At 38.4% G+C, this 17,967-nt stretch overlaps 1 protein-coding gene across 4 annotated transcripts in view; it reads right to left on the bottom strand.

Moving 5' to 3' along the window:
• Positions 1–2,552: 2,552 nt before the first annotated feature.
• Positions 2,553–17,967, bottom strand: part of KCTD3 (potassium channel tetramerization domain containing 3) — a 52,178-nt gene continuing 36,763 nt past the window's right edge. For 3 of the 4 annotated variants that reach the window (XM_026517348.4, XM_057315190.1, XM_044390653.3), the window contains 6 exons: positions 15,968–16,138; positions 11,996–12,151; positions 8,732–8,828; positions 5,268–5,452; positions 5,054–5,192; positions 2,553–4,299 (listed from right to left, as the gene is read on the bottom strand). In XM_026517348.4, the coding sequence (XP_026373133.1) occupies positions 3,741–4,299; positions 5,054–5,192; positions 5,268–5,452; positions 8,732–8,828; positions 11,996–12,151; positions 15,968–16,138 (1,307 nt within the window). In that variant the 3' untranslated portion in view covers positions 2,553–3,740. The remainder of the gene's footprint in view (positions 4,300–5,053; positions 5,193–5,267; positions 5,453–8,731; positions 8,829–11,995; positions 12,152–15,967; positions 16,139–17,967) is intronic. The other variant, XM_026517349.4, reaches the window with a different exon arrangement.

The raw sequence follows: 17,967 nt of genomic DNA, 5'->3' as shown, positions 1-17,967 counted from the left end.
CTGGGTCAAGTAGTTGTTGAAACCCGACACACGTGAGCCTTAATCAAGGCTGAGTTTCTGAGTCACACCAGCTACTTTAGGTATATAGGGAAAAAGTGCTTTTTTTCCAGTCATAAACTTGCATCTTTATCCTTGGTCTACTCTTCTGCAAATACGATTTGCTGGTCATACGTGGCTTTAGGAGAAGGTGGTTTTCCTCATTTCTGAAAAATTAACTAGATACCTTTTCACAATTTAAAACTTATTTAAAATAATGGTTTCCTCACATTGCTACTTTTTTTTTTTAAGACTTTTTAAATTTATTCATGAAAACCAGAGAGAAGAAGACTCCCCCCAGAGCAGGGAGCCCGATGCGAGACTCGATCCCAGGACCCCGGGATCACGACCTGAGCTGAAGGCGGATGCTTAACCAACTGAGCCACCCAGGCGCCCTCCCATCACAGCTTAAAACCTAAGGAACACAAACAGAGGCCTGCAGGGGATTTTATATTAAATCATTCTCCATTTAACCTAGTTAGACAGTTAGTACACGAATTCATTTAGCTGCGTCATTTACACTTTGATCCCATAGCTGGACAGAAGCCTGCATGGCTCCCACCGAGAACACTGCCCCCACAACACTCTTAACCTTACTTTCAGCTATTTAGAGCAGCCCAAGATTTTGTTTCAAGTGGTATTGTGTGCCAAGCCTCTCTGAAGTGTAGACTCGTCCCTAGAGATTGATTCAATTGTCTGCCACGGGGCTGAGGCATCAGAGCTGTCAAAGCTCTCAGGGGTGCCACAGTGCCCAGAGCCGGTGACGGCACGTGACCGGGAGGCGCTCATGGACCGAGCGATCAGCTGTGTGCGGGGCCTGTGCTCCGGGCACCCCACTCCTCCTGCACCGAGCACACGTGAGCAGGTCTCCACAAGTCCCTTGAAGTTGGTTCTAAATCTCCTGAAGAGCTCTGACCACTTGCAGAGGCCACATTCCCAGCTTCGGAACCACTGTTATTCCTACTACCAGCTGTTTGATAAGAGTGTGTAGCCATGTTTTTGTAAGCTCTATTAAAAACTGTATTTATAGATGATCTGTTGTCATTTCCACTGAATGGAAAACCTAAATATGAGTCTGTCCGAGTACCTCATGCTGATCTAAAAATCATGCCGGCATCAATGTTAATTCAGCTTGAACAACCTGTAAATAAAACATAGGCCAGATGGAATAATTCAGTGATAAGGAACTTAATTATGTCACATGAGTAGTTTATTACATGCACAAGTATCATGTAAATTCAGCTCAAGATGGTTTGCTTAATTTTTCAACGCAAACCAAGTTTGATTTATGAAAACACACGAACAGCTCTGAGCTATATTTATAATTTACACATGATGATAAAGGTGAGCCCTTTTAAGAAAATAGGTTCTGGATAATCTCTCAACCATCGATGTCCATTGGAATCAACGGTGGGGCCCCCCCCCACCAGATTCGAACTTGGCAGGTCTGGAGGGAGGCCCCAGCAAGTGTGTGTGCGCAACCTGAGGGGACTGTCGTGTATCAGCCCAGATGAGAGAGCCAGGAACAAGACCACAGGCTCCTGAAACAGGCAGACACGGGTTCAGAAGTTGGCTCAGTAGCTGACAAGCCTTATGGCTACGTTATTTCTCCTCGGTGATCTCATCTAGGAGACAAGGGTAGCAATACCTATGCAACAGGTGTGACGGTACTTCTGAGAACACTCTCTTCGTGAGAATTCTAATTCTGTGCTTGTTTTCCATCAAACACGAAGTATACAGATTCAGCTCAAGTTTGTTTTTTCTTTCGGTCACAAAAACCCTACTGAGGTGGGTAGAAGGAAGATGCTTAGGCCTGGCAGGGATCACCTGCTCGAGGTGACAAAGCACCAGCGTAGGCTCAGACCCGTCATGGCTTCAAGGTTCAAACCCTTGTGAGAGAAATAAAAAGATGTGACTCGCAGTTTACTGCAACCTGTGGTTTGTGAGTTGTCTTTTTAGGGGATTTTACTCTATGACAGTCCCCCCCCCCCCCCACGGCCTTATACTCTTGGAAAAGCCTGGGTAAATACAACTTTGTTCATTTTCTTTTTTTTTTTTTTAAAGATTTTATTTATTTATTTGACAGAGATAGAGACAGCCAGCGAGAGAGGGAACACAAGCAGGGGGAATGGGAGAGGAAGAAGCAGGCTCATAGTGGAGGAGCCTGATGTGGGGCTCGATCCCAGAACGCCGGGATCACGCCCTGAGCCAAAGGCAGACGCTTAACCGCTGTGCCACCCAGGCGCCCCAACTCTGTTCATTTTCTTACATGCCCACCCACCTTTTACATGACTGTGGTAAGGAGAAAGAAGGCTACAGGGATAATGACAAATCCTCAGCGATACGGCAATCATGTTTTGCCTGACTCTTCCTTCAATGAGAATATGTCAGCCCTCATGTGCGCTCCGGTCTCCCTCTGCCCTCCCCACGCCCCTTATTGCGGGAAGGAGACCCAAACCAACGCCAACAGGTGTACTTCAAACAGCATAACTACTCCTTAAATAATCAAGAACACATCGTCTTAATCATTTTTATTAGACTTCATTGATAAATAAATACAAGAGAAGTGTTGTGAAACCACTAGCAATATAGTAAACTTTAAAGAATTTATTTCAATTTCACTCACTTATATTTCTTGGAAGGGGAATATATACATTATTCACCAATACATGCTTAATGCTTTAAATTTACAATTGCCCTATGTGCAGAAACTTGAAAATTATTCCAATTGGGAAAAAAGGTACAAAAAATTTTTGTTCTCATAATTCAAAATATATTTTAAAATAACATCTGTATAATAGCAGCCAAAACCTTTAACCAAAAGTTGAGAACTGCAGTCTCAGAAGCTTAACAAAACGGCCACATTCTGACTTAGTTATTTTCATTATTAACGGGGGGTGGGGGGGTGGGCACATGTGGCTCCTAAATCAAACAAGGCAGACTGACAACTAGTACGGTTTCCTTTCTGGGCACTCAAAGCTCTAGCCTTATTAGTTTTATTTCATCTGTTCAAACACAGACAACTGCTCCAACTTTAAAGAAAGTTTAAATGGACTTTGGGTATTTAATATTGGTGATGCTTGCTAAGATTTAAGAACTCCAAAAATGAGAATCAGAAAATGACCCACGATTTAAAAAAAACATCCGAAGGGACTGCCTACTACACAGGGCACGTGTTCAACATCAATAGTGTTTTGAATCGGATGATATTTTTTCACAAACATAGCACCTCATTAAGTATCTGGTAAACACGTGGCAATCACGGTAAGTGTTGGGAGACTATCCAAAGAGACTGAGTGTGATTCACTTCACATACAATGCACGACAAATCTCAAGCATCATCAAGATCAGGAACGCAATCTGCTGGTCCCCGTGCCCTCAGGGGTGCTCATCTATACTGGGCACCATCTTATTAAGACTCGGTACTTTGCTTCCAAAATCCAGAGAGTAGCTAAACATTGAAATGGACTCTTGCTTTACAAATGATCTGTTAAATGTACTTGTAAAACTAAAAAAACTTTCCAAAAGGTCCAAAGAGATAGAATTATTTTATCTCCTTACTCCATGTGATTCTGTTAAAAAGATACTGAATGAACTCCAGTTTTAATTTGTAAACTTTTGGTGTAAAAGCTAATGTATCGAAATCCAGTAAAGTTTTGAACTTTCATCTAAATTAACAAAACAACGATTTATTTGGTGAGTTTTCACAAGCTGTATTCTTGACCTGAAGAATCGCTTTTTTTATGCCGAGGAGATGGAGTGGTCTTCGTAGGAGACGGGGATGCGGTACCGGGTGAGTCCGTTCCTCCGTCAGAAGTACTCGGGGATGACGCCAGATAGGGAACTTTCTTTCTTCCAAGGAATCCTCCTCCCTCAAATCCCCCTTTCTTCCGTAACTCGACTTTATTTTCATTTTCTTCTTCTGAGGACCTTTTCTTGGATTCTAGACCTTCAGCTATTTTCTGAACTTCCAATCCACTATCTGATTCTCTCAAACTTTTTATTTCTGTTCCAGGAGACTTTCTCTCCGATACATTACATTCCCCTGTTGCCCGCTTTACTTCGGCTTGTATTGGACCCAAGTTACCATTTTCAGGGGCAGCTCTTTCTACATTCCTGTTCAGATTAACAGTCTGGAAGTCCCTATAACTGTGAAAGCTCTCAGTCCTCCTTGCTCTTGCTAACAAGGGACTCTCTCTGTAAGGCCTCATGGAACCGTAGGTAGCTGCTTCGTGGATGGTTTCATGGTGCTGGAGCTGAAGGCTGAAAGAGCGTTTTTAAAATAATAGTTCAGATCACTTTCTGAGATTTTTCAGGGGCACATCTCATTAACTAAACTACCAATGAAAAGACATTATTTAAATATATAAAAATTTGCTTATCAAGTACTCTATATTATAGGTTAGTGTGTACACAGGTGTGTGTACGTGTACCAAATTACCAATGCAAATAATCCCATACATATATTCAGTCCAGCTGGATTTCTGAATAGTTGAAAAAAGCAAGGGGGAAAAAAACCCTTTAAAACCAATGCAGAACTAATACAATCTAGTATCTGGTCCTCAGTTCAAATTTTGGAATTTTTAAAAATGTGGTAACTAGAAGATAAACTGTGCCACTGTATTAAAAGTGTAAGATAAGACAATGATGTAGTCGTTTTGATTAATGTGTCCCTAAGGCAACAGGAACAAAAGTTCCATATACTGCCAAGGTAACATGTGGCTTTTCTAATTTCCTTCGAATGAACCCTTGATCACATAATAGGCACCCAGATTGGCAGCGATTCACAAAAAAAGTTAAAGGGAAAAAATGTTTTTCTATGAAAAGAATCAGATATGCTTGAGAATGAGAAATTTAGTAAAATTTTTTAAAAAACTGAGTATCAACATAAAGTCTGAATTAGAAAGGAACCTTGAACAACGTGGCTTTCAACAACTATGTGATCACAGTAGCTCAGCTCATTTTCCCACAAGCAATCCACTGAACTTCTGATACAATACCCGACTCTTGAACCCACCTCGAATTTGACTCACGGAGACGGCTATGCTGCAGCACAGAAGTTGCTGGACTGATGTTAGGAGTCGCACAGCGAGATGTGCTCAGATCGCACTGATCCAGCAACTTGAGCAGCTCCTCTTCAGTGGGACCACCTACATCTTGGGAAAACACACCTCATTACCATCACTATGTCACCAGCTTACCCTGTGACAAACTGTCCACGTGGAACCTACCCTTATCTTCACTTTTGTTCACCATATCCATAGCAGTGGTCAGATCCCACATCTGAATGCTGCCGTTCGTATGGCCCGTGAACAAGTAGCGCCGTGGCCGCGAGCCCATCCTACTGGATCCCTCACATTCTCGCACCGTAAAGGAGGATATTGTTGTACAGTCCACAGCCTGGATCTCACAGATTCTGCAAAAGATAATCGTATATATAGTTGTAAATCACAGGGAACAACTGACACTTTGTAATTCAGATTTTTGAAATTAACTGCTTACATACGAGTATCCTATACATGTAAAACATTTAAAACGTTCAAGGCAAGTCGATAGAAATAAAATTCAAACCTTGTTTCTTTGAGTGTGGAGAAAAGGCTCTTAAAAAACAATGTATTTTATTTTATTTTTTTAATTTTTTTAAAGATTTTATTTATTTATGTGACAGAGTCAGCCAGCGAGAGAGGGAACACAGCAGGGGAGAGGGAGAGGAAGAAGCAGGCTCCCAGCGGAGGAGCCCGATGTGGGACTCGATCCCGGAACGCCGGGATCACGCCCTGAGCCGAAGGCAGACGCTTAATGATTACGCTACCCAGGCGCCCCAAAAACAATGTATTTTAAATAATAATGAAAATAATTTAAGTCAACCTTAAGAGAAAAACAGGAAAAACCTTGATGGGAATTGAGTAATTCTTTAAAAGGAAGTTATAAAACTAAAAAGGCAGAAAGAAACAAAGCAACTGTGCACGGAACTAGAAAAGATCTTGAGAAGTCATTTAAAATTCATGTGCAAATCACAAGTCTGAAACAAGAAAAAAAAAATGTATAGCTGTATGGAGGGGTCTAAGTAGCACCCTCCATTAGGATAATATTAACTTTCCTGAAGCACTTTTATAACTATTTCATTGATTTTCATAAAGGATAAAAGAACCTGAGAAAGAGCAATTATTATCCACATAAGACAAATGAGGAAACCAAGGAATAATGTCAGCAAATGATCTGCCAAAGTCATATAAGAGCTGAATGAATTGCACTTGATTATTTATCCCAGACTACTTCAAAACAGTTATTAAAAAAAAAAAGAAGAACAATTAGTACCAGGCAAATGCAAGGTCAAAAAATAAAGGAGGAAGGGGAAATACAATCCTTATCAATGTAAGAAACATAAAAATAGAATACGAAGCATAGCTGAGCTTCCTAGCAGGCAGGGCAAAAAGTGATGAGGAGAAAGGCGTTAATTACTGGATGCCCACATACAGGGATAGAGGCTGTCCCAGTCTCATTCCCAATCTAAGGGAAAAGTTTTCAATATTTCACCACTGGGTATAAAGTTTACTATAATTGTTTTTATAGGTATTATTTTCAGATTAAAAAAATCTGTCCTTTTATTTTAAGTGCTAAGATTCCTTTTAAAAATCATAAATGGGTGAACTATCAAATGTTTTTTCTGTGTTTATCAAGATGATCACAATTTTTCTTCTTAATACAGTGAATTATATTTATTTTTAATAACACCTGTAAATTGATATAAAATATTTTTTAAATCTAGATTACTGTTTACATTTAAAATAAAATAAAGTAAAATGAAGCAATATAAACCTATGTGCTTGAAAACAAACATGACTTTGCTTTTCGTTTTACCTATGGCCTAGATTCCTTAGAATTACCTCTTCCTTTGAAATGTTGACAAGGTTTGTTCCCTGCCCACTTTCAATAAAGACTTTTCATTTTATTTCTCATTATTAAGAATCTGAACTCTCTTTACTTTTTTTTTTTTTTTACATGATTTTTTATTATATTATGTTAGTCACCATACAGTACATCCCCGGTTTCCGATGTAAGGCTCGATGATTCATTAGTTGTGTATAACACCCAGTGCACCATGCAATACGTGCCCTCCTTACTACCCATCACCGGTCTATCCCATTCCCCCACCCCCCTCCCCTCTGAAGTCCTCAGTTTGTTTCTCATAGTCCATAGTCTCTCATGTTTCATTCCCCCTTCTGATTACCCCCCCTTTCTTTATCCCTTTCTTCCCCTACCGATCATCCTAGTTCTTATTGAACTCTCTTTAAATAAAAGCTTTGCTTCACGTTAGCTTCATAAACGGTTGGTTCCTATTTAATTCTACAAAGTAATTTCTGATTTTTATAAACATACCTTTTCCTCTGGAATCATAAATGTAAAAATTACAAAATCTGTTTTGCTATGCAGAGATTATAACTGATAACAACACACTGCTACTGTTCAAAGTGACAGAAGAGGGGCACTGGGGTGGCACAGTCGGCTGAGCTTGCAACTCTAGGTTTAGTCTCAGGTCTGATCTCGGAGTCGTGATCGAGCTCTGGGTCAGGGAGCAGATGCTTGGGTTTCTCTCTCCCTCTCCCGCTGCGCCTCCCCCCTCCTGCTTGATCTCTCTCTAAAATAAGTAAGGAAATCTTTAAAGCAACAGAAGAGGGAGGACACTAGAATTGAACATGGACACGAAATACTACATTGTTAAGAGGATGTTACGCAGCAGTTTTAATAAATGTTTGGCAGCATCTTCACTGAATATGCAGTTAACACAATAAATCACAACGATTTATAACATTTCTCAAGATAATAATTTAACTTCTAACTACATTACAGGCTTCTAATACATTTTCTTTAAAAAAGCAAGGTGACAAAAAGTTTAGAACGTAAAAATCATTTTTTGGAATCGATTCATTTAACAACTGCTGATGACTACCTGCAATGAACTTTGATGGAAAGAAAATGTATCTCCAAGAGACTATTCATTCAAATATTAGAGACTATATGCTGAAGAGCACCAGTATCAGTAGCATCTGTAACATTAATAAGAAAATCCATAATCTTTTTAACTACTATTAATAGGAATTCTACCTTTTTCATTTGTCTGGTATGCAAAAAATCTTATGTTTTTAAAGGAGAGAAATGTACAGCTCAATCTGTCTGAAGCTATATGTAATAATTTAAAAGAAGTCAAATTTCACTCAAATGGAAAAGGAGAAAGTATATCGTGCATCTCTTAGTGTCAGGGACCACACAAGATATTTTTTTTAACTCATTTTATCTTATGACATCCTGCCAAGGTAGGTGAACCTTATTTTATAAAGAAACTGGGGGCTCAGAGAAACAAAGTAACAAGTTGAATTTACAGAGCTAGTAAGAGCAAGAGCCAAAATGAGAACTTAGTTCGGCCGTCTGCCGTCAAATTCACGGCTTCTTGCTCTATCACTTGTCCTTCTTCACTGTCCACAGCATCGGTGAAAATCTTAAATAAATGCTAGAGAATAGGACTAAATACTCTGTCTTAATTTTAAGCTCAAACAATCACAAGATAATAACTAGATTTCTTTTTTCAACAATTTGTTTCTGGCAGTACTCCTTCATGAGTATGCCAAATTATTCAACAGGTTTTTTAAGACAAAAGTGACTTCTGAATGTAAATACCTCTACAGTAAATGTTTACCTTTTCCCAGTGGATGAGAGCCTTACAAACAGTTTGTTGGTGATGGGCACAACTTTCTGGATAAACACCTGCTGATCATCTCGCTCTCCGAAAGGCCCTTGGTCAGAAAACAGACAGTGTCAGAACAAATTAACTGAAATTCAGTTGGTTTCATTGAACAAAAGGAATGTTATTATTAATACCAAACGGGTAAAAAAAGACTTTTTCATGCCCATCAACAGATGGCCTTGTGTTCCACGTCCACGTCAAACATAGAACGAAGTCCTGCAAGGGCTCCCACCTGCATGAAACCCCTTTTAAAGAAACATAATATTTCAAGTTATACTCTATGCACTAAGGCCACGGAAGCTGAAGGCATTCACTTGCGTAAGACTAGACATGAAGAGAACTAGAGCGAGACCTGTTACAATACAGGCTCTACATGTTTTATCTCTGAGAATGTGCTCCGTTTCTTGTCACTTCAGCAAAAGCATATATAAGTAAAATTATGTATTACAGATTTTACTCTTTTTTGCAAAGCCAAATGCAAACTCTTAAAGAAATAAAGTGCAACCTCATTAAATAGAATTTAATTAATCAGAAGCCTGTTGCATCCTGCAAGGTTTTCAATCTAAAAAAAAGAAAAAAGATTCAATTATTTTTACTTGGTTGTACTTGGCAAGGCAGGTGAATAAGCTCATATATTTTATAAAGATTCTCAACAATATAAAAAAAGTGTTTCATGCAAAACTTAAACATAAAATTCTAGTAATTCTCGTTATCATACTAATTAGCTAAAATAACACCAACTCGTTATTCACAAAAAGTATGTGATGTATGACATAATTTTACCTTACGTGAATCACACCTAATTAATAAATGGAACGTCTTTATTAGCTAGCAAATCCCCACACTATGCTCACTGTGTGTCACAGCAAACGCTTGGCAAGTAACTCATTTTAATCATCAGGATAACCACATAAGGGATACACGTTTATTACCTTCATTTTACAGATGAGAAAAGTAAGGCATCAAGAGATTAGTGAGCCACAGATCTCACAGGTCCCACCTAACGGAACTGGAGTTCACACCCAAGATGCCGGGCTCCTCACTAAGCTATGCAGTTGCTCACTTACTGGACAGTTTTCTGACGTCTGATTCTACTGAGAAGAAATGATAGTCCTCATTTAATAACTCATAACCAAAGTCAAAATAGTGATGATGAATAAAATTACTAGGAATGAGGGTTCTGGGACGGTATCTTCTCTCCCTTTGATCTTTATCTTCATGGGAGATTCTCAAGTAACTTTTCGTACCTCAGTTTATTACCCACACCTTCCCTCCACACTTAAGTTTCTCCATCTCCTCTCCCCAAATTGGCTCCTTTCCTTCAGAGCACAAATGTGCTCAGCTGTGTCCCATCTTCTATGGTGAAGAAGGAAGCAGCAATCAGAAAGATGGCCTCTGAACTTGCCTTCTAATTAGCTCCATTCTTTCTTTCACAATTGCCTCCAATATTTATTACTCAACTGCCCACTGCCATCCAGATCCCACCCACAGCAGCCTCCAAAACTGCACTTTCTATTCTGTCCACTAATCTGAATGTCTAGCTCTGAAAATATTTTTTTAAAGAGAACTATAAACAGAAAAAAAAGAAAAAAAATCTCCCTGCCCTCTTTCAAATATTTTACAAGGCTGTTGTAATTTACTGGGCTGTCTCTAAACATCTGTTTATTCACATTATACATGTTCTCCCTGATCTGACCTTCGTGATCTGACCCCTGCCCTTCCACCCAGTCTCATGTCCTACTATTCTTACCCACATACCAGCAACTACTAATGACCTTCTTGACATTTTCTAAACTTGTCAGGTTCTATCCTTCGAGCATGCTGTTTTCTCTGCCAGCAAAGTCCCAATCCTATAATATTCTATACCTTCACATCTCAGTTCAAAGTTTGAGTTCAAACACTAAGACCTCTAGAAAGTGTTCTCTGAGTGTCAGTTTCCATCAATGTTAAGTGGGGATATAATCTCCCTCATAAAATTGTTGAGGAGCTTAACCGCGACGGCAGGCCACGACACCCAGCATGGAGACTAGCACTCCCCTGGACGCCTTGCCCCGTGCAACTGTTTGCTTTTTATTCCCACTGGTCACTACGCTGTAACTTGAGGTTCACTGCATTTCTTTTTTTTTTTAAGATTTCTAATACCTGGAGCAAAGGCACTCAATACAATTCTGTTGATGCTACAACTTAAACCTGCACAATGTTACATGTCAATTATACCTCAATGAATCAGGAAAAAAATTCACTGATGACATAAAACTAAACTTTCAGTGCCTAGATCACATTGAAAACTGGGTCAAAGAGCAATTGTTAAAATCAGCAAAACTGAGTGCTTCTTTTTCTAAAAACACTAGGACTGTGGTAGTACAATTTTCCTAAGTAGCTTGTATTTTTTAAAGTAACTATTTTTGAAATCTTTACTGTAGGAGCATATTCTGGATGGACATACATTTAAATGTTTCACATAAAACAACTCTCACGTACTCCCTATTTTCCATCAGTGCTACAATTTCTGCTTATTAAAAAAATGATCAGAAAGGCACATGAGTCCATGAGCAGGTCCTATGGAGCTATTAAAAGTACGTGAGACACAATGCGTATACCATAGAGATTCTTCCAAAAGGGTCCCTGGGGAAAATGATCTGTCTCTGTGAAGACCATGCATGCGTGTGTGTGTGAGAATCCACATGCACGTGTGTCATATGCTGTCACGAGGGACAAATCACACCAACTTCATGTATTTTTTGCTGAAATCCGAGCGTATCGACGGAGACATGCTGTATCATTTCCTGAAAGCCATCAATCACGATGCCATCAAAACAACTGCCAGCACATAATACCGCCAGCCCTTTTCTAGCTTCAAATTTTATTTTCAGATCATTAGCAATAAAAGAAAAAAAAAAAAACTTCAAGTGTCAAATGTGCACAGCTATCATGGCTTTTAATTATAAACTAAAGTGGTTAGCATTTGGAGATATTATTTAAATAAGGAAATGATAAATAGATGAAAACTTTGCTCTCAACTTTTTAAACAAAAAAATGCTATAATTAGTGAATTTATAAAACTAAGAAACACATTAAATTTGTTTTAAATGAGTTTTAAAATTAAAGTGAAAAATTTCTATTTGAAACGCAGTTTTAGGTTTCTACTACAGTTAACATACTACTTCTGCATTGCCCACGAAGTATTTGAAAATGCCCCCAAGTTATCTAACCCACCTATGTCGTTTCCAGAGGAATAGCTTCCATGACTTTCTGTCTCCTCCAGAGATAGTATCTTGAACGACGCTAACGGAGTAGAACCTGGTTGAGTAGAGATCATTCCTCGGAATCGTGTTACTGTCCATGTCCGGACATGATTATTATCTGCACACACTAGGAAAGAAAACAAAAAAAGTTGTTATAGATTATAAAAGCACCAACAAGATGACTTTTATAAACACATTTTAACTTTTTAAACTATGATCTATCTTAAATAGATCACCGCATATTTTGAGTGGCAAATGATACATTTATTCTAAAATTATGCTTCATCTGTACCTGGCCAACAAAACTGAAAGAACTGAATACAGTTACTTTGCTACAAATATAAGGTATGTAAGTAAATCTATGGGTCCTTATAAAAGAGCCTGTAGAGTATAAATGGAGAAAATGTTAAAAAAAAATATGCAAGAGAAAAGATGCTGAATATTATTCTGTTCTGTGGCGTAACTAAATAGCAAATGAGCTGCCTAGTTTATTTTTTTCAACCACTGAAACTGCTTATGTTAAATATTAAACAACCTAGATCAGGAGTTACTGAAAATTTACTGCACAAATTAAACTTGTCAAAAAGCTTGTACCGCCCACCATAATTACAGTAAGGAAAATTAAAGTTAAGAACTATTTTTATATAAAATAAGAAAGTTTGCATTCAAGAAACATACTCCAACTAGTTTTTTTTTCATGTAAATAATATTAAGTGGATACATACTGAGCTATCTAACAAGTACCCTACCTCTGTTGTTTTTTGATCTGAGTAACTACTCCTTCAGAAAATATAAACCAGCAACTGATATTATTAATGTAAAAAAAAGTAATTTGCGGCACGCCTTAATAAAGAAGTGCCCTTTTAAATGGAAAAGTGCAAGTTATTTAGATTCCAGAGAATGTGCCATTATTAGCCAATGAGCTATGAACTCACCAGTAAATACTAGGAAAGTATCCAAACTTTCTTCTATACATACCTTTCCTACTGGGTAAATTGCCACAGTTGCAAATTTTAAACAAAACTTTAGAAACTTAATTTTAAAAATTGCAATAAAAATTCAGAGCATACAGGTGTTACTTATATAACAAAATTCTCACATCTCAGGATGCCCGTTTCTGGTGAAAAGGAGACATTTAGTTCTAGGCTACTTAATCAGCTTCCTGGAAAATAATTTCCTGATTTCACTATTAAGCTTACTAGGATTCAGAAAAATACCTTAAATAAAGAAAATACCTTAAACACTTTAAGTGATTCAATAGGCAATTACGGCTATTTTGTTAAAATTAATCATTTTTTATTTAAGACATGAAAACTAACACTATAAGAAAAAGAATATCGTTACATATATGTTGATATCCACCAGGGGGCAGAACAATATAACTGAGTAAACATAAAATACTCTAGATTTTTAGCTCAGCTGGACATTTTTCTTGACAAATTTATTTAAATTTCAAACCTACATGAAATATTTGATGTTAAAATGCAGATTTCACTACGTGGCTCTCTGGCACCTCATCCTGCAATCACGTCATCACCATTGAGATAACAGCAATTACTACTGAGTATGGTCATTCCAATATCACAATAACCTTGCAAAACAGTCTTATTTTCTCACAGGATCCAATTACCTCTTTTTATGTAACATTTATTCAGCATCTTTTCTGTGCCAAGAAGTACGGTAAGCGTTGAGAACAGAGTAAAAGAGCTTCTGCTACTGTAAAACTTAGATTCTAGAAGAGGGAGACAGATGATAAACAAGCAAACAAAACAAAATGATGCAGTGAGAAGTCTACGAAGAAAACAGATCAAGATGGTGACAGAGAAAGTGATCTGGAAAGAGGTTTGGCAAACTGAGACCGGGCGGCCTCACTCAGGCGGTACTGGAAACGAACCTGCATGACAAGAAGGCAGCCAAACATCTATCTAGGGGTGAAACATTCAAATAGAAAGAGGTGTAGAAGTTCTGAAGCATTTTCAAGAAATCAAAAAGCCAAAGGGTTAGGGTGTTGTGAGCAATAAGAAAGGTGACATGAAGGGTAGAGAGGAAAAGAGGCTTGAAAAGAACACAGGACCCATAACAGGAAAAGCTCTATTAATTTATTTATTCTGCATTCAATAGGAAGCCATTGGGAAGGAGATACGGTTTACATTTTTAAAAGATTGTTTCTGGCTCCATGTACCATAAGGAACATGTACCAGAGGCAAGAGAGGAACAGGCAAAACGACCTGAGCTCAGTGATCTAGGGGAGAAATGACAAAACCACCAGGCTGGCAGCAATGGCCACCGGTGGTCAGATGTGTGACCTATGTTGAAGCAAAGCTAAAAGGACTTACTGATAGATTCCACGTTTGTGGGGGTGAGAGAAAGAGAGGAGCCAAGGATGGCTCCTAGGTGTTCAGCTTGAGGAGAGAAGCACACGGTGATATTGTGTACTAAGATGGCTTCTGAGCGAAATATCAAAAGTACTACTTATCCAGGTTAATTCCGACATGTCTATACAACCAGAGACAGACACTAGATATACAAGTTTGGAACTCTGCGAATGGTCACAGGTAGAGAAAAAGTCTGGGGGTCACTGGCATACAGATGATAACACTCAAGTCACCAAGAAAACTATAGACAAGGAAGAATGGAGACTCGAGGAAAGAGCCCTGAGGCAAGCCAATACTTAGTAACTGGGCAAAGAGGAGGCACCAGCAAGAGCGTGACCAAGACTCTTCAGTGAGGCAGGTGAGTCGCTTTATGAAAACCTAAAGAGGTTGGGGCGCCTGGGTGGCACAGCGGTTTAGCGTCTGCCTTCAGCTCAGGGCGTGATCCCGGCGTTATGGGATCGAGCTCCACATCAGGCTCCTCCGCTATGAGCCTGCTTCTTCCTCTCCCACTCCCCCTGCTTGTGTTCCCTCTCTCGCTGGCTGTCTCTATCTCTGTTGAATAAATAAATAAAATCTTTAAAAAAAAAAAAAAAAAAGAAAACCTAAAGAGGAGACGGATTGTTTCAGGGGGGCATAATTATACTCAAAACAATCTGACTTTTTACTCAAACAATTAGATATCAATAAAAGCACACCCACCCACCCATCCATTCATGGACAAGATATTTCAGCTCCATTTAGTGTTTACTCAGGCTGGAGATTAGTGAAAGATGCATCCCCTTTCAATATTATGTAATCTTCACATAAACAAACTTGATAGATGAAAATGATGCTTATAAAAAGTCTAAGGCAGGAACTGATCTACAAAAGATTTAATGTAAAAGCAAGCTCTGCTGATACACCTGACTCAAAATAAAATTAAAGCCCTTTAGAAATTTCCATATACAATGAACCTCATCAATGGAATTTTACTGTGTGGTCATCATGCTTTGTGTGTCACACTCATTAAGCTTAAAAATCTGTACCATTTAAGCATCTAATTAGTATCTACATTTTTAAAAAATTTAATGACTAAAGAACAACAAATGCACAAAAATGTAATTTTCTTCAAATAATTGCTTTATATAGTCTACTAGTTTTTAATATTTTTAGAAAATGATCAAACAACAAATACACCCATAAATCTACAACTTTAGCTTTAAACTTTAAGACAATACAACCAAATTTCTATTAAATTTGTACTTGGTAAACTTCTCTACACCTCAACAGGAGTATGATAAGTATTTTAAAATATGCCATAGAACAAGATATTAGAATAGAGAGTAAATAAAAGATATGGTCAAATCTTGCCTAAATTTATGTATTCTATAACCAGGCAAAAAAAAAACACTTTTTTTAAAGACAACCATAACATATCTTCAGTTATCGAACTCTTCTACCATTTCTTTTAGTACGTTTTTCTCACATAAAGCAGTACTTTGCCATTTTTTCCATGTGCAGGTATCTAGAAAATTCCACACAAGGCACCAAGGTTTTACATGAGGCAGACCTCCTCACCGGGACTCTACCTGACACAAGATGCTTCTCGGACAGCATGATTTTTGTAACAGGGCTTCGGTGAACTGTGAAAGTCTGGAAAAGCTGCGGGCCCGATCCCACCGTCTCCGGGTGCTGCACAATCACTCGCACTGCTCCAGAGCTCGTACCATAGGCGATCTCGATCCAGTTACCAGAGACACCTACGTGAGGTCAGAAGTTGAAAGGCGGCACATCAGATGATGACAGAAAGCTGCCCTGGTAGAAAAGCGGCAGAGCTGGATTCCGTGCTTTTATGAGCGCCAAACCCAGCCCAGCACAGACACCGTATTAAAATCATTGTTTCCTTTACAACTCCTTTCCCAGCCCTCCCTCCCAGATAGACTTGTGCAGCCCTCCCCTGTGCTGTCTGTTAGGGTCTTTCACAGCCACTCTAACACCCACTCCTCTATTTCCAAGTCTATCTCTACTCGTTACTCACAGAGACTGAATCACAACCATCTTTTTATTTGTATCACCTTACAACTCTGTAACCTTACAACCTGAGACATGGCTGGTCCTCAATAAATGTTTAAAGAATCAGTAAATCTGACAGGCTAAGAATGCCACCAACATAACACAGTATTCCTAAAGCAACATTCCATTATCACTTCTAGCCTAGAATAACCATGAGTTTTACTTTTACTTTTGCTATATTATTGGTTCTTTTTTGAATAATCATGTATATACTATTTAACAGATTCAAAGTACTTAGCTCTGAGACAAATGCACCCATGACGTTGCTTACATCATACTTACCTAATTATGCACAGCTCACTGTGTCAAGTTCACCTGTGGCTTTTTTTTAATTTTTATTTTTTTATTTTTTAACGACAAGTGTCCAGACTCCATTCCATATTTAAAGACAGAATGGAGTTCAGTGACCAGTATGCTTAAAAAGGATTACAAGTAGAGAACCTTTTAGCTTTCATAGTTATTCTTCCTGATTCACCTGAAAATACTTGAATCAAAAGAGAAAGAGCATACCACAGGAAACATTTCTAACCTAAAAAGTGACCCCATTCTCCCCCTGCCACTGCAGAAGTGTTTTCCTCCCTTATTAATGAGATTGAAAAGAAATGCACATCTCATTCTGTAAAAGGCACCTAGGCTAATATTTCCAACTTCCCATGCCACAGCGTCTGTTGTAACCACTCTGTTGCACGAAAGCAGCGTGTGAGACCATCAATAAAAAGAGCAGCTTGTGGGCCTAGTGTAGCACAAGATGGCTGAAATCCTGCTATGACGTTAATCGAAATCATCTGCACACATCAGAATGTTTCACACTGAAGATGATTTCCTTCAATGAATTCAATAAAGCGATGATTTTATGTAAGTAACACATTCAAATTTATTAATATTGTTGGACACGTGTTAATATTTCCTATAATTCCTTTCATTATAGATAAACTTTAAATTTCCCATTTATGTTTTATCTTTCAATCTAGAATGTAAAAATATAAACACAAAAATTCTTTTTTTTTTTTTTTTTTAAGATTTTATTTATTTATTCGACAGAGATAGAGACAGCCAGCGAGAGAGGGAACACAAGCAGGGGGAGTGGGAGAGGAAGAAGCAGGCTCCCAGCAGAGGAGTCTGATGTGGGGCTCGATCCCATAACGCTGGGATCACGCCCTGAGCCGAAGGCAGGCGCTTAACCGCTGTGCCACCCAGGCGCCCCTAAACACAAAAATTCTTAATAAAATTTCATTACAATGACCTTGGAAAGACCATGGAAAGCTTCAGACACTAAACTTCCAGATAAAATGTCTTTTTCCAAAACAAGTTAAAAGTTTTCCAAGGAAATAAGGCAATTTCCAACAGAGATTAACAGTCTGAAAACTTTCTCACTTTTGGCTAAAAAAAATAAAAGACTCCTAATTTCAAATCAAAATCAGCTATGATAAATAGGAAGGTAAATGTGCAGATCGTTTTGGGATTTTTTTAAATAATTTTAGTAAATACTGTAATGTTTTGCTTAAATGTAACTCAG

This window comes from Ursus arctos, unplaced genomic scaffold (assembly GCF_023065955.2).
Source record: "Ursus arctos isolate Adak ecotype North America unplaced genomic scaffold, UrsArc2.0 scaffold_2, whole genome shotgun sequence".
Lineage (NCBI taxonomy): Eukaryota > Metazoa > Chordata > Mammalia > Carnivora > Ursidae > Ursus > Ursus arctos.
The sequence above is the reverse complement of the archived record's forward strand: the minus strand, read 5'-3'. Positions and strand labels throughout refer to the sequence as shown.